Source organism: Podarcis melisellensis (genome assembly GCF_964234715.1).
Source record: "Podarcis melisellensis genome assembly, chromosome: 9".
NCBI classification, from domain to species: domain Eukaryota; kingdom Metazoa; phylum Chordata; class Lepidosauria; order Squamata; family Lacertidae; genus Podarcis; species Podarcis melisellensis.
This window is the reverse complement of record NC_138541.1, coordinates 59,658,853-59,676,058: the sequence shown is the minus strand read 5'-3', so window position 1 is coordinate 59,676,058 and position 17,206 is coordinate 59,658,853. Positions and strand designations below refer to the sequence as shown.

Sequence of the window (17,206 nt, the reverse complement as noted above, 5' to 3'; positions counted from 1 at the left end):
CGCCGTAGTGGTACCTATTTATCTACTTGCACTGGCATGCTTTCGAACTGATAGTTTGGCAGGAGCTGGGACAGAGCAATGGGAGCTCACTCCATTGCGGGGATTCAAACCGTCAACCTTCTGATCGGCAAGCACAAGAGGCTCAGTGGTTTAGACCACAATGCCAAGAGTAGCACCTCTGGAACTGATGCAATTGGGTGTTTTTCCAATAAAGAACTAGATATCTTTATTGGGGCTTGGTGTGCTTGGGTCCTGGGGATAAGCATCGCACAACTATCAGTAATAAAGTGGAATAATGTGTGCATGGTCCAATATGGCACACACACACTCTATCAATATCACCAGCCAGCCTATAATACCATGCGATCGGGAAACTTGGCTTGGCCTTCTGGAGCGAGTGGAGGAAGCAGGCACCTGCTTTTACATGCCTCAAAACAGGGTCTATTCCTGGCCTCATCTGAAAACAGCAGTGCCGTTAAGCAGTTTTAGACTCTTGAGTTCCCTGCCCTCTTTGGATGGTAACATGTGGGCCTTCACTGACTTGAACATGTGAGGAGACCGCTCTGCAATTGGAGGACTTCCTGACCAGTGGTGTAGCTTAGGAGCGTGTGACCCTGGGCACACAATCTGGGTGTGAACCAGGCACACACACACCCTGAGATCCCCCTCATGCCCTGCCGGCAGCGGGGGCTGGAGAGCACGGAGGGTGAAGATCGCTCTCTGCATGTCCCATCTGATGCACCCAGTTGTGGCTCCCCCTTCGAAAGGTCAAGGTTGACCCACGAGTCGGAGAACCACTGTGGCGCTAGAGAAAGCTCCTGCTTTCTTGCAGGTTGTTCGGCACCTCTGGCAGCGAGAGAAGAGTGTGTGGCAATGTTGGACCTGGGCATGCAAGTGTGCCCATGTGCTGCTGCCACGGTGGGCTCCCTCTGTGCCCCACCTCTTTGGGTGATATTTACCTAAGCTCTGCCACCGCTTCCGATCATTCTTCTGAGAAGAGTCCCACCCTTATGGTTCCACTGTCTGAAATGCCGAGGAAACAGCCGGAGAGACCCCGTTGTTAAAAGACAATTCTCATATGGATAACCATCTGTTTTTAAGGAATGTTTTATTTACTACCTCCTAGGAAAGTACTTTTCATGGAACAGCAGCAACACCGACATTCACAAAAGGACAGGAAATACAGCAAAAAAACCAACAACGCCTAAAGTAAATAGCACATTTGAAAACAAGGCAAACATACATAATAATATCTTTTTCTATAGTTTGTTCTTAACCTAAGAAAAGTTCACATTTCAAGTCATAAACTTGCCTCAGTAGTGTATAAATGAAATGGTTTGTGTAGTCAGACCACTGAGTGGTGGTTCATTGACGCTTAAATGGCCTCGATGATCCCTGCTACCTGGTGTTGCAAGCCAGCACCTTTGCACCTGTCCGGAGTTCCTATGGGCATTTCAAAGAACATTCACTCGGTTATTTGTTGGGGATCTGCCTTTCTTACAGATGCTATATGCGTATATGTAAAATACAGTAAGAGCTTCCCTTCTGTTCAAGTACTTGGGTAGGTTGGCACAAGCAGTCCTGTTTGAATAAAGGTTTCAAAGATTGGGTCTCCCATGTGGGAGATGAAAAATGAAGGAGATAGTGGTGCTTCGTTTGAGCATGCTCACCTGCAGCTTTTGCCACCGGCAACCGGTTTTACAAGAGATTTCACAGAAGATAGCAGAATGGGAGATGGCGGAGAAAAAGTCTGCTTGACTAACATGGGTTAAATAAAGATTGATTCAGAAAGTTGCACTCAAAGGTTGCCCCAACTTGTGTTGAGTTTCTCCATAGCTGTAGCCCATGAAAGAGGCCTAAGGTCCTACTTATGGTTTCCCCATCTGGTTGGCCACTGTGAAAAAAGGATGGTGGACTAGATGGGGCTTTCGTGTGAGCTAACCGGACTTGTCTTACATTCTTAAGTTTCTGTTGTAGTGGAAAAACCTGTGTCTTGACTGCCCTACTTCACATCGTACCGTAACAATTCGTACGGCTGGAATGCTCCCCGATTCAAAAAGAACACAGCGAAATGCAAAACCTCCCCAAACACTAGGTGTTGGGGGGGGGGGAATTCTAGCCCAGCTGGCCATCCAAAATGCTAGGTTTTTTAATGAGGGCTAGGCTACCTTTTTGTTCAATTATTTGCCACCCTGCCTGAATTGTGGTAAAGGTAAAGGGACCCCTAACCATTAGGTCCAGTCGTGACCAACTCTGGGGTTGTGGCGCTCACCTCGCTTTATTGGCCGAGGAAGCCGGCGTACAGCTTCTGGGCCATTTGGCCAACATGACTAAAACGCTTCCGGCAAACCAGAGCATCGCATGGAAACGCCGTTTACCTTCCTGCTGGAGCGGTACCTATTTATCTACTTGTACTTTGACATGCTTTCGAACTGCTAGGTTGGCAGGAGCAGGGACTGAGCAATGGGAGCTCACCCATCGCAGTCTGATTGGCAAGTCCTAGGCTCTGTGGTTTTAACCCACAGCACCACCCTGCCTGAATTGTAGTAGTACTGCTCAAATTCAAATTTAACGTGCATGGGGCAATTGGACTATGTTTAGGATCTAGGCTTTGAAGCAAATGTATTTCAAGTGTGGCAGGGCTTTTTGGATAGCCATGTGAAAGCAATGCAGCTTGTGAAAAAATAAATAAAATCAGTAGTTAACGGTGGCCCTTTGAGGTAGGGTGCACCAGTAAGCCCTCCAGTTGTGGATATTTTAAAGGACCACCCATTTTTAAAAATAAAAATAATGACTGCTACTTATTTCTATAGCAAAATGCTTTCCAGTTCTCCTGTAACATGAGGGTGCGGGAAGGATACCCTTGAGAATATTTTCATTTAGGATTTAAATTCTGGAAACGTTTGCCGAGGAGGGCTGTCTGGATTCTGAAAACTGCACACAAAGCTCTTCTTTAATTTTAAGCATTACCCAAGCTTCTGAATTCAGCTGTTGCCTTAGGCATCTGTACATAGTGAATGCCCAGGTTGGGATCCCAGGATGCTGTCTATGTGGCCCAAGGAATCCTACTCAAATCACTAGGGCTTCTGTGGTTGCTTCTAGCTCCAGCAGGTTCCCAGATTTGTGGGAGCATCTCTTTGGGGCAAATCGGTGGGAGGGTCTGCTGAAGCTGCAGTGTGGTTGAGTGTGAAAGGGCTCTCTTCACGACCCCTTGGAATCCACTCATCATCTGTAGATTCATCTAAGGCACCTAAGTTTCAAGTGGTACTGGGCCACGTCGCCTAAAGCCGACCGAACCACTCATTGCAAAGTTTACTGTATTTTACATTCACTGCACTACTACAAAAAAGCCTTGAAACAGGCCACAAAACACTGCAATAATATTACTTAACCTCCTTCTTCTTCTCTAATAACCGTTGAAATAAAACAATGAGTTTGTGGCACACCGCATTGCCGTGTAATACAGAGAAATAGAACGACTCTTAAAATGTACTGCAAATATATTTACAGGCTTAAAAAAAACAAAAAGTGGTCCATATAACTTCCTTCTCCGGTGTACATGCACAAGTCCCATTAAATGGTAATGGGAATCATGTGTGGAAAGGAGAATAAGGCGAGAGAACAAAACCCACTTAAGTACTGTATTACTATGCCCCTTAACCTCAGCAAGAAACTGATGCAGCTACTTTAATAAGCAATATTTATGGTGAACAAGAGCATGTTTCGTCCTGGACTACACTAGCGTACATTCTTTCGTCTCTACAGCATACACTAGAAAAAGAACGAAGGTTTGAGACTATACTGGGATGCAGGGCTTGTTCACATTATGGAGTTCAAAGAAGTTATTCATGTATAAAGCGCTAAAGCAGGACATGAGAAAACCCAAAGTAGGAAAGGGAATCTACTATCCCCTTTGAATCTCTGCACATGTGAGTAACCGGTATATGTAGCAAGCTCCCAAGTATCTGCAGATTTTCCTCTCGAACTGTTATAAAACTTAGAATGAAGGCTCCGTGCAAATGTCATGATGCCGTGCAAATACACAAAAAGGAGCACCAACTGAAAGTAGCTAAGGTATACTTAGGAAGCTGAGTTCTGGAGCCTTTTATTTTTGTCCTTAAAAAAAAAGGGGGACTTTAGTTCACATAAAAAGCGTGAAGATTGAAAATCTAGTGTCATAGAGGTGGTTGAATAAGACTCCCAGCAGCCTATGAAAGCTGGGGCACTTCAATGCCCTACATAGCTCCTCAACTTTCCTAAGGACTAGATTTTATGTGCAGGTCACAAAGGTTGACTTGCATTGGTGCAGAATTGATAAAGATATTAAAAACCTCTTGACTCAGGGGCAAAATGGCCGGTATTCACATCATGAGACAAACAGCCCTTTAGTTCATTCTCACTTAGATTCAAGTTTTGGCTTAACCTCTATTTAAAAATGGAAGCTAAAGGCACAGAATATGAGTATCTCGAATAAATGCTGCCATTTGCACCTTGGGATACAACACCACTGATTCTCGGGAGCCAACTAACTCTGCCACAAAGTTTAACCATGGTTTCTGTGCTTGTATAAATGAAACCAAGGTACAGTTGCTATAAGACAGGAACTGCACTGGGTCAGGCTGGTATCGACTACTATGGACTGGCACAGAGGGCACTTGCTACCCAATCCATTTTGTGTAGATGCCAGGGACTAAACGTGAGATTTCCTGCATGCAGAGCCACTGAGAAATAGTTCCTCCCACAAGAGAGCTTGGTTTCATGACATCTGAAGGCCTACTTTCTCATGAAGGAGCAACACCAAAGACAGAAGCTCGCAGATGGAGTTTGGAGCAATCTACATAGTACAGTGGATGCTTGGGCTGTGAACGTGATCCGTGCGGGTGGCACATTCGCAATCCGCAGCGCTGCGTCTGCACACGCGTGGGTCATGATTCGGTGCTTCTGCGCATGTGCAAAGCGTGAGTTAGCATTTCTGCGCATGCGCAGAAACCTGGAAGTAACCCGTTCCGGTACTTCCGGGTTCAGCGCAGTGCGCAACCTGAAAACTCACAACCTGAAGCGTCTGTAACCCGAGGTATGACTGTACTCACATGTGCAGCGATGCCATAGGGTTCCATAAACCCTTAAAAATAAAAATCCTAGGGCAACTGCTTCTGTAGTAAATGAGCAAATTGGAAGAATATTTTCCCTCCATGAAATATAATAGACTTGCTTCTTGCTTATGCTCGGAGCCTGGAAAATATTAAAGAATGCTGATAAATATCTAAGGTGGCTCTGTGGAGCAGGTTATTCTGAAAATTAAGCGTAATTTAACCGAGCTAATTCATAGGAGCATCTTTATATCAACAAAGAGGGGCTTCGTTGTGGCTCCAGATAACTAAGAAACCATACAAATGCAAGGACGTATTACAGAGGTCTCAGTCACTTTCAAATTGCACTTTCCAGTTTAACTTTTTAAATAAGACACACGTTTGTATATAATTTCTTTCTTTAAAAAAAAAATCTATTGCATGTATTCTTTAAATATGACTATATTCTTCAAAATATATTGTTTAAAAACTTTTCCCTAGCTGCTCAGATGCGCTTTTTCAATATTTAGCTGATATATTATTAAAGGCACTACAAAATAGAAATCTCTGGAGTGCAGAACTTGCTAAAAAATAACCTTCATACCACAAACATAGTGAAAATAATTGCTAAAAACCTACCGCTGTGTAATAAACCTGCATAGAAGAATGGGCACTGGAAAAACAAGCCGTTTTAGAAATGTAGGAATACAGGCATATTAAAAAATTTTGAAACAGCCTAAAAAGTTAGTAAAAACTTCATATGTATAAAAGATTTCAAACTCGATGATATCGTTGATATGAACTTCACTTCCAGGTTTTATCAGCAGTTTTCTGGCATCTAAATGTACCGGTATGTCATCCGCAGTAGGTTCTTTCTTCATAAATAGTAAAATGTTCCTTCAATACAATCCCATCCCACCCCTCCCACCCCAAACCCTCCAACTCCCCCCCCCAAAAAGACCAGCTGTTTCAATAGGTTTGATAGACATCGTGGATCGGAACCTGAAATGTTGCAGCTGGGAATGCCTGAGGGATATAACTGGCATAGCCGCCGTAAGCGGCAGCAGCGGCTGCAGCAGCGGCATTCTTCTGTAGTGTGGCTATCGTCGCTGTGGCTGGGGCAGCGAAGGGAACGTAACTTGCGCCATAAATCCCCGCGGCTGGGATTCTCTGCACGTTGGGAGCCATCGTGTACACGGGAGTTAAGGGCCGGCCCTGGAAACGACAATAGTGAAATCTCAATCCCTGAAATAGTTCCCGCCCCCCAAGAAAAGAAAGAAATAAGTCTGCTACAATATAGAATCTTAGAACTGTCCAGTCGGAAGGAGCCACGAGGGTCATGAAGTCCGACCCCCATGTGGGACTCGAACCCACGACCGTGAGAGGAAGAGTCTCACGCTCTACCGACTGATCTATAGCCTGCATGCCTAAGCATATTTTAGAAACCAGGCCACATCCTTTTTCTTGCAACAGTGAGAATTTGCTGTCTGTAACTTGGTCTCTTTCTGCCTTCCCCAAACCAGCATCTCTCAAACACCCTCAGATTTTATAACATTTGGAGAATGTTAACAGAGGACTTTGTACTTCACTGTGAGGGATGCTATAGAAACAGGGACATGTTCTGATGATCATTGCTAGGGTTGCCATATTTTGAAGAGCAAAAAAAGAGGACGCTATGAGAACTCTCATTTTAAATACCCCTACTATATGTAGGCTATAGAAGCTGTGATATATTGCTGGGGGGGGGAGGGGGAGAAAGAGAAAAGGAAAGCAACCACCAGTTATAGACATGTCTCAAACAGAAAGTATAACCAGAGACATTTTGACAAATTTAATCCACCCAGAAGGAAATTTGACCCCTGAAAAAGAGGATGTGTCCTGGGAAAAGAGGACACATGGCATCCCTAATCATCACCTACCCCCCCCCCCAACCTTTGAAATAATTCATGTTCAGATTATCTATCTTCACACAATTGGATATGCCAGGTATTTGGTTGGGGCCCTGAAAATGTGTTGGTTTGGCACATCTATCCTGCACACACAGGGCGGGGAGATTATTGTTTTGTGCTGTTTGTATTTTTATTATGTCCTTTTCCCTTGTATTTTTATTTTATTTTGATAAATAATAACAATATGCTCCCGCCAGATCCCACATGCAGCGTAAGTGAACGAACTTGGGAGACAGGGGTCTCGTTTTCTCAACAAGGACACTCTCTCAACAGCAGCATGGCAAGAAGCCAGGCTTTCTATACCTTGATGAAAATTTACCTGAAAAGGAGGAGGGGTTGAAACTGAAGGTAATACGGCGGCGGCTGCAGCTGCCGCCGCACTAGCGGGATCCTGCTGGACAGCAATGGGGCTGATGATGTGCTCAACGGCGTGGATTTTCCCATCTTCGATCATCTTTGCTGTTGGCGCTGCTTGAAACACGGAATACTGGGTACCAATAGTTGGGATAGCCACTGAAATAGACCAGAATGGGATATTTTCAGTCTACGCTTGAGACAATCATAATCCTGGCACTCTTGACATTTGTTGTTGTAGCTTTTAATCTAGCGTGATATGTACGGGTTCCGGAGCACATTGTGGAATGTCATGGAATGCATTCCTTTCCTCAGATGCAGTCAGGCATCAGAGGTTCCAATCCCCACAGTAAGGTAAAGGGACCCCGACCATTAGGTCCAGTTGTGATCGACTCTGGGTTGCGGCACGCATCATGCTTTATTGGCCGAGGGAGCCGGCGTACAGCTTCCAGGTCATGTAGCCACCATGACTAAGCTGCTTCTGGCGAACCAGAGCAGCGCACGGAAACGCCGTTTACCTTCCTGCCAGAGTGGTACCTATTTATCTACTGGCACTTTTTGGTGCGCTTTCAAACTGCTGGGTTTGCAAGAGCTGGGACCGAGGAACGGGAACTCACCTCATCACAGGGATTTGAATCGCCGACCTTCTGATCGGCAAGTCCTAGGCTCTGTGGTTTAACCCACAGCGCCGCCCGCGTCCCTATCCCCACGGTAGGTGGCCAGGAATGGATATGACAAGTTCTTACCAATGTTTTTATTCAATATTCAATATTCACAGAGAGAGGCTTAGAAATGCAGCCTCTTAGAGTAATGGTGTTGCTCCGAGGGAACCCCCCCCCCCGCCTCTCCCATTATACGTCATCCCTACGATGGCTGGCCTGTGCCTTCTCCTGCTTTCAATGCTCTCCTGCTTTCAATGCCTGCCAGGTTCTGGGAGAGGGAGTGACCTGGAATGCTTTCTAAAGACACTGTGTCCGTCAGCGGTCCCCCCTCTGGTACTTTTCTTCCTCCTCTCCCATTATTTCCCAGCTTTCTCCCTCATCTGCCTCTGAGCTGTGACCTTCCTCAAACCCCTGTTGTATTTCTAAACTGTCTTCTTCTTCTCAGGAAGGGTCAGGCTGGGAAAGTGGTCTCCACCATTCCTCGTCTGCCCAGTCCCTGACAGATGCACATGAAAGCGGGTTCTCTCTCTGATATGTGTCCCACGAGCAGGACACAACATTACTTGCCTTTTCCAACATGTTAGACCTAGGCGGACTTAAGATACAATCCAGTTTGATGATTTGTGTGCACAGAGCTTTCCAAACTTTTCATGTTGGTGATGCACTTTTTAGACATGCATCATTTCACGATGCAGTAATTCAGTTTGGCTAACTGCTTTCCAACCTCAGGAAGAACGTGGGGAGAGTTTGCATGACACACCAACATACTGCAGCTGACACACTAAAGTGTCGCGACACGCAGTTTGCAAAAGCTCTGGTGTACACAGGGCTTTTGCTCTGGCAGATGTCTCCACTAAGAGAGGAGGAGGGGAGGCTGGTTTCGCCCATTCGCTCTGCTTCCTGAAGCCCCTCACACCACCCTTCACTTTGTTTGGAGGGTCCCCCAGATCTCAGAAGCTGATCTTCATGGTCGGCCAGTTGGTACCAAAGAAGGATAGAACATTCTTTATGTATGCAACCACAGCAGCAAGAATCCTGTTGGCAAAGTATTGGAAGATGCAAGAACTACCTACTCTGGAAGAATGGCAGACGAAGGTGACTGAATTTATGGGACTGGCAGAGATGACCGGCAGAATCCGTGACCAGAGGAAAGAGACAGTGGAGGAGGATTGGGGAAAATTTAAAGTATATCTTAAAAACTGTTGTAAAATTATGGACTGACAAGATGTGAAGGGGTAAGAAACAGAGAATTACAGCTGTAAATGACAAGGTTAAGGAAATCTAAAGAGAGTTAATTAGAATTGATTGATGGGTTGCTAAAAAAAAATGGAAAAATAAGGATGCAGTGAAAGGGAGGTATGGGGAAGTCAATTTTATTTGTATGTATTTGTTTTTTGAAGTGTGTTTGTTTTCTTTTCTGTTTTGTTTGTTGTATGTTTTGAAAATCATTAAAAATCATTTAAAAAAAAAACAGAAGCTGATCTTCAGGGACTGTGGAGGAGAGGTGGAATTGGCACTAGGGATGAAGGAGAATTGGCACTCGGGGTGTGGGAGGAACTCAATTCCGTTCACATCTGAACCTCTTCTGAAACAAGAACTGAAACACAGTGACCCTTTGAAATGTGCTCTTCGCAGTGAAGTTCTCCCTCCAAGACATGCGTACAAAAATGGAACACTGTGGTAAAGGGCGCATTAACAAATGCATGTTTTTGAAAACAGTTTACAAAAAACACATTCTGTTAGGGGGAAATCCTCTGCAAAAATGTGTATATTTAGGGGAAATTGCATATGAACATGTGAATGTTAGGGGGAGAAATGCACTTAAATCCTGATGAATTTCCAGGAGGGCTTACTTCACCGACTGATGTGGAAATGGATTTAAGATTGGAAAAAAGGAGAAACAGGGAGAAACTGAAATTAGAACCATGGAATCACAGAATGGTAGAGTTGGAAGGGACCACCAGGGTCCGACCCTTGCAAGGCAGGACTCTTCTGCACAACGCGGGATTCAAACCCACGATGCTGAGATTAAAAGTCTCATGGAATATGTCCAACTTTAATCGGCAGAACTTGCCTCTCCCCTGTAGGAGAGCAAAGAGATCAAAGACACCATTATCCATGAGGCTGGGTTCTATAGCCTCTCCCTGTAAAGTTTGAAATAAAAGACTGTAATAAACTTTTCCTCGTATTTATACTTCCCTGGGCAACCAGCCGGGAGCCACCGATAGCCCTCTGACAGCTACTGAATAGGTTTGCAGGGAAAGCTGATATCTAAAAGCACCCTGAAAAGGAGAACATATTTAGCTCCCCATCTCAATAAATCATACTGACCAGTGCCGGGTTTAATGGCCACGGGGTTGACAGCAGACAGTTCCAAATTGGGCACAAGTTCGTATCCTTTTTCTTGCTGTTTCCCTTTCCCTTCGTGGTATCGGCTATATATGCCACGGCCTGCAGAATAGCCCCCCAGGTACGAGCCTCTCGGGCCGGGGAGTCTGTTCCCTGCTGCACCTCGTCCTCTGCCTCGAACGCTGCCTGCTTGGGAACAGAAAACACACACCATACAATGGATCCGCTAAACTCACAAGGAAGCATTAGCATCCACTCAACTGGAAAGTCTACAATCTAATGCTGGAAGAAGGAAGGAACGAAAGGTTTACAAAGAGTGCAAGAGCCTTTTGCCTTATCTGTAGTACTGAATGTAAAGCCCAGTAATTAGCTGTTAGGATTGGTACATGTTTTTATTTCAGCTTAAGGAGTATTTTAGTATTTTGCTATCTTCTTGTCTCATCGGTTGAGTGTCCTAGCAACATTTTCTAACACTGCTTTAGATGTCCGAGATACAGGTGACTCACAACTTGCGTGGGGACTTCGGTTCCAAGGATTGCGTGTAAAGTCAAAACTGCATATAACCAGGACAACCCCAGAACTGCCCCTGCGCCATCATCTCGATCTTTCTGGACCTAAGCAGGCCTTGGTCCTCATCCCCTAGCAAGGTAGAGAGCTTAATGGGCTCTGGGACGCTCTCACACGAGTTTTCTGCAGCAGGAAAACCCTGCAGGCATTTCATTTTTGTGATTAAAGCTGGTCGACTGCCTAGGAGGGGAAGGTGAAGGAGTACTGAGTGTGATCTGAACACTCTACACAGCAACATTTTGTTGCAGATCTCAGTTGCTAAAACTGATTACTGCTTGCAATAATGATAGTAAGGTAAAAGCTAAAAGCTAAAGGATCCCTGGATGGTTAAAGGTAAAGGGACCCCTGACCATTAGGTCCAGTCGTGACCGACTCTGGGGTTGCAGCACTCATCTTGCTTTATTGGCCAAGGGAGCCGGCGTACAGCTTCCGGGTCATGTGGCCAGCATGACTAAGCTGCTTCTGGTAAACCAGAGCAGCACATGGAAACGCCATTTACCTTCCCGCCAGAGCGGTACCTATTTATCTACTTGCACTTTGACGTGCTTTTGAACTGCTAGGTTGGCAGGAGCAGGGACCGAGCATCAAAGGTGACTATGGGGCTGCGGCATTTGTCCGCAGACAGCTTTCCAGGTCATGTGGCCAGCAGGACTAAGCCACTTCTTGTGCAACAGGACACTGTAACGGAAACCAGAGCGCACGGAAACCCCATTTACCTTCCTGCTGCAGTGGTACCTATTTATCTACTGGCACGGGCATGCTTTTGAACTGCTAGGTTGGCAGGAGCTGGGACAGAACAATGGGAGCTCACTCTGTTGTGGTGATTCAAACCGCCGACCTTCTAATTGGCCAGCCCAAGAGGCTCAGTGGTTTAGATCACAGCACAATAGTATATATGATAAAATGATATGACCACAAGCCATTCAGTTTTGCAAGGGTTTTGTTTTTGTTTTTAATCAAGGGTTCAATTTATGTGAAACAACCAACAGATAATAGTTGACAATGATAAATGCCTTTAGAAATCAATGGGAGTCGTTCATTTTTATGCAAGGACGTAATTTGGAAAAAACGTAACCATGGGTATACTGACATCTTTGAAGTGTCACTTTGTTGAAAGAAATTAATGGGATGGTTTTGAAGATGCTGTTGGTCATGGGAAAAGAACGATGGCAGCTTCTACTAAAGGCTAGCAAAATGTGCTTCGTTCTTAATGGGCAGGGTCCATGTGGACAGAGGCCTTCTCTGCAAGGACCTCCGGAGAGTGCAGTTCATCTCTGTGCTCTACACACTCCTGCAGAACACCAGGCAAGGGAAATTGCCCGTGTGTTTAAGGGAGTTTGAATGCTGGAAATTGGCCTAAAGGCGAAGATAACTAGGGGCCCACAGCAAAATGTTGCAGTGCATCGGAGTGCTCCAGTTAAGAGCTGCAACCGGCACGGAACTGCTCTTCATCTAAATGATACCAGAGCAGTTAACAATCTATAAACGTAATGCAATGAAATCTACATTTAAAACCACAATAGAATTCCATCATTATAGCCGTGACTCAGCCATGAAGCTCACTGGAAGAATCAATAGTACTCAGACTGACCTGCTTTACAGGGTTGTTGTGAGGGGTGGGGGGAAACTAAGGGATATAAATGCAATCAATCAACTGTACTTTTGGGTGTTCTTGGGGGCGGGGGGAGGGTGAGACATGGGAGAGAAGATATTTTTAAAAAGTGCCTATTTGCTTTCCCATTCCCTAGAAACCTCCGTCCCAGTATATAGCCCTAAAATTGGCAGGTCCAAATGCAGGGGTTTTTATTGCTATATACTGGCAGGGGTGGGCATTGAAAAGCCTTAAAGGAAGCAGCAAATGGAAATGTTCCCTTTCCTTCTACCTGAAAGGTAGGGATTATTTATTCACCTTTCAGCTTCATAGAACCCTGCCTCCAATTCCTGCCTCCAGGTACTATAGCTTTTTAGGGGCTCACACAGGTGAATTCACCTTCCACCCATGGTCCTTTGAAAAAAAAGAAAACCTTAACCACTAAGCTCAGCAGTCTGTTTTCTCCTGGAGCTCTTTGAGCATTCTCAGTCTTCCTCAGACTGTTTTTGCCTCTCCTCCCCTCCCCCATTTCTTTTTAAATTTCTGATTTAATAGACATGCCTGTCGGGCTGCGTATTTTAAAATGTTTTATTTATTGTTTATGACTACTTTTGTCAAGTTGTAGTTGGGTATATTTTTCATGTCATAAGCCGCGACACATAAAATTATGTATGCGCATATCCATGTCTAAAGGTAAAGGTAAAGGGGCCCCTGACCATTAGGTCCAGTCGTGACCGACTCTGAGGTTGCGGCGTTCACCTCGCTTTACGGCCAAGGGAGCTGGCATACAGCTTCTGGGTCATGTGGCGAACCAGAGCAGTGCACAGAAACATCGTTTACCTCCCCGCCGGAGAGATGCCTATTTATCTACGTGCACTTTTGATGTGCGTTCGAACTGCTAGGTTGGCAGGAGCAGGGACCAGGAATAGGAACTCACCCCACTGCGGGGATTCGAACCACCGACCTTCTGATCGGCAAGTCCTAGGCTCTGTGGTTTAACCCACAGCGCCACCCGTGTCCATGTCTAAAGGTAAAGGTACCCCTGCCTGTACGGGCCAGTCTTGACAGACTCTGGGGTTGTGCGCCCATCTCACTTAAGAGGCCAGGGGCCAGCGCTGTCCGGGGACACTTCCGGGTCACGTGGCCAGTGTGACAAAGCTGCATCTGGAGAGCCAGAGCCGCACACGGAAACGCCGTTTACCTTCCCGCTGGTAAGCGGTCCCTATTTATCTACTTGCACCCGGAGATGCTTTCGAACTGCTAGGTTGGCAGGCGCTGGGACCGAGCAGCGGGAGCGCACCCCGCCGCAGGGATTCGAACCGCCGACCTTTGGATCGGCAAGTCCTAGGCGCTGAGGCTTTAACCCACAGCGCCACCTGCGTCCATGTCTAGAGTCACATAAATTTGCCAAAACCCCTACCATAGTGTTGGGAAGCCCTGTTTCGTTTCTGAACCAACAAGCATGGAGATACACAAGTTTAGTATCACGAGAAGATAACAATACAGGAAGTAGGCTCCTGGCCTTGGACAGAATGCTGGAGCCCTGATGCCTCCTTCCCAAAATTGGGCAGGTGTTGGGAAGATGGCAGGAGGGCTCTTTGACCCTCTTGGGAGCATCGCACACGCCTCCCTAAGCTGGGTAGAAGCTTCCCAGGATTTGGGAAGGAGGCGCAAGGCTTTAATATTTCTATACTCTAATTTACTGGGAATATTTCAGGGACTAGCCTAGTGCCCCATGTCCACTGCAACTGGATTTCTTATGGACAGTGCCAATCCTGAATGTATTGGGATTTGTGATCATTATGCTCATTTGCCTGCTGTAAAGCTCTGCTGGATGAAATACAATTGCCTCTGGTCTATTTTTGACATGCAACATGTTTAGGTTTTTACTCTGCTAACTATACGCTAGAATCTGCTCTGGATCAATAACCACCAGAATTTCCATGCCACTGGTGTACTTAAGGAAAGCTGGCCCAGATAACCCCAAAGGGGGCCAAAAGTTGTCTACTAACCTTTCACAAAATATTCTCGATTTGGGCCAATCAGAGCATTATACGGATATCCATAATATGCCAGGGTGTACGGATCACAAGAGTAAACGTAGTTCGGCTGCTGAGTGACTTCAGGTGTTGCTCCTCCTTTCGCTGCTTTCTGATAGCGAGTGTACTGTTCCTTGTCTACTGGCTTGGCTAAGGTAACTTCCAGGCACGACCCTTCGAGTTCAGTCCCATTGAGATTATTCATGGCATGAACAGCATCTTCCCGACTCGTGAAGTGTACAAAGGCATAATCTCGTATTTTTTTAACCCGTTCCACACATCCGGGGTTGAACTGCCCAAACACTTTCTTAATTGTATCCTCGGTGGTTTCAATCATCAAATTCCTCACGTACAGGATTTTGACCGTCTCCATGACATCTTCGTCGACATCGATTTCCGGCTCGGCCCAGTCAACTGCAATCTGGTGACCCCAAAGCTGGATTCGGCCAGGCATCAGTTTCCTCCTCGCCATGGCGGCTGCCCTGTGGCTTTCGTACTCCACGAAGGCAAATCCTCTGTTTTTCATCTTATCCGCTGCGCTGGCGTACACAATGACGTCGAGCACGCCTTCCGTCACCTTGGAGATCTCTTCTAGAATTTCTTCTCTCTTTTTCATTTTGGGGATCCCTCCGATGAACAGCCTACAGTTGTCCACGCTGCAGCACACCCCTAACAGCCTCCCTGGACGGATTTCGTAGTTGTTCAGCTCCTTGACGGCACGCTTGGCTTCGTATTTTTGGGTGTACATCACAAAGGCGTAGCCACGGTTTTTCCCGTCAAAGTCCATCATCAGGCGCATTTCGTAGATTCTCCCCGCGGTTTCGAAGACAGGCACTAGCTCGTCCTCGTAGACGTCGCGAGGGATTTTGCCCACAAAGACTTCGCATCCGCGGGGAGGATGAAGGCCTTCCCAGCCCGGTGGGGGTCCGCCATACTTGCGTTGCCCGTTCTCCTGCACCATGGCGTAACCCGTACGTTCTATTAGTTGCAGAAGCGCAGCTTCGTTCGGTGCGCCAGCCACACCTTCGGGGACCTTATTTGACTGCATATTGGAAGCATCGTTACTCATTCTGGCAGCGGAGTCTTCAGCTGTCATTATGTCCTGATCATTCAAAGTACCTGAACAAAGAGGTCAGAAAGGAGGACGTTAGATGCAGTCAGCAACTTGGGAATGTTTCTGTCGCATGAGATCTGGGTAGTTCTTGTAAGGGAAGTGCAATTACAAAGAGGCAAACATACACCTAGCAACAAGATTTGGCTCGGTTCGTATATGACAACGTTGACATGCAAACAAACTCTTCTCGACAAAGCACGACACGTGGTCTGAAGATGGGTTCTGTAACAAGGCCCATGTGAAAGTAAAACAAAACCCTGCCAAGATCCTTCTCCCATCTACACGGAAGTAGGAGATGAGAGCTCATGCGAGCCCCATGCGTGGCTGGGTTTGCTCAGTTTTTTCCAGGCAGTACTGCCAAACCACGATTCAACGTACAGCGGTACCTTGGTTCTCAAATTCTGGTTCTGGGACTCTGTTTAAGTCCTGAAACGGTTTGAAAACCGAGGCACAGCTTCTGATTGGCTGCAGGAGCTTCCTGCACTCAAGCGGAAGCTGCATTGGATGTTCGGCTTTCGAAAAACGTTCACAAACCGGAACATTCACTTCCGGGTTTGCAGCATTTGGGAGCTGATTTGTTAGGGAGCCAAGCCATTCAACTACCAAGGTACCACTTAGAACAAGATGTGGGGTGAAGGTTGGCAGGATTATATCCTGCAGTTTATACCCCATTGCAAATATCATTCTTAGGAATTGTTGGGCATTAATAACACAAGTCTGAAAATTGGTCTATCTATGCGATTTCTATAAAAGTCGCCATAAAGCAGTTTTCCACGTTGCTTACTGCTTTGGCTTGCAAGGTTGCAGAGTTGCTGCTTAAAAGGATACTGTTTCTTCGCATGGCAATGAAGATACTAACATAGAACACATTCGGGAATGCTTACAACCTAGATCCTCTCTGTAGAACAGCCTTTCCCAATGCGATGCAGTCTAAGTGGCTGCTGAGAACATATAACACTGGTCCTGAAAGACCTACATTGGCTCCCAGTACATTTTTGAGCAAAATGCAAAGTGTTGATGCTGACCTTTAAAGCCCTAAACGGCCTTGGCCTAGTATACCTGAAGGAGCATCTCCACCCTCATTGTCAGCCCGGACACCGAGGTCCAGTTCTGAGGGCCTTCTGGTGGTTCTCTCACTGCGAGACGTGAGGTTACAGGGAACCAGGCAGAGGGCCTTCTCGGTAGTGGCACCCGCCCTGTGGAACGCCCTCCCATAAGATGTCAAGGAAATAAGCAACTACCAGACTTTTAGAAGACATCTGAAGGCAGCCCTGTATAGGGAAGTTTCTAATGTTTGATATTTTATTGTGTTTTTAATATTATTTTGGGAGCCAACCAGAGTGGCTTGGGAAACCCAGCCAGATGGGCGGGGTATAAGTAAATGCATAAATAATTATTATTATTATTATTATTATTATTATTATTATTATTATTATTATTGGTGTTTTGAACTACAAGTCCCAGCCGCCCCAGCCAGCAAGGATGTGTAGAGCCGCCCCACCCTGATTTACG

At 46.1% G+C, this 17,206-nt stretch overlaps 1 protein-coding gene across 10 annotated transcripts in view; it reads right to left on the bottom strand.

The window, feature by feature from the left end:
* Nucleotides 1-6,019: 6,019 nt before the first annotated feature.
* The window catches only part of RBM47 (RNA binding motif protein 47), an 83,262-nt gene continuing 72,075 nt past the window's right edge, over nucleotides 6,020-17,206 (bottom strand). For 7 of the 10 annotated variants that reach the window (XM_081924511.1, XM_081924508.1, XM_081924515.1 and 4 more), the window contains 4 exons: nucleotides 14,554-15,699; nucleotides 10,366-10,572; nucleotides 7,338-7,531; nucleotides 6,020-6,284 (listed from right to left, as the gene is read on the bottom strand). In XM_081924511.1, coding sequence (XP_081780637.1) covers nucleotides 6,039-6,284; nucleotides 7,338-7,531; nucleotides 10,366-10,572; nucleotides 14,554-15,676 — 1,770 coding nt within the window. In that variant the 5' untranslated portion in view covers nucleotides 15,677-15,699 and the 3' untranslated portion in view covers nucleotides 6,020-6,038. The remainder of the gene's footprint in view (nucleotides 6,285-7,337; nucleotides 7,532-10,365; nucleotides 10,573-14,553; nucleotides 15,700-17,206) is intronic. The other 3 variants (XM_081924517.1, XM_081924516.1, XM_081924509.1) reach the window with 3 other exon arrangements.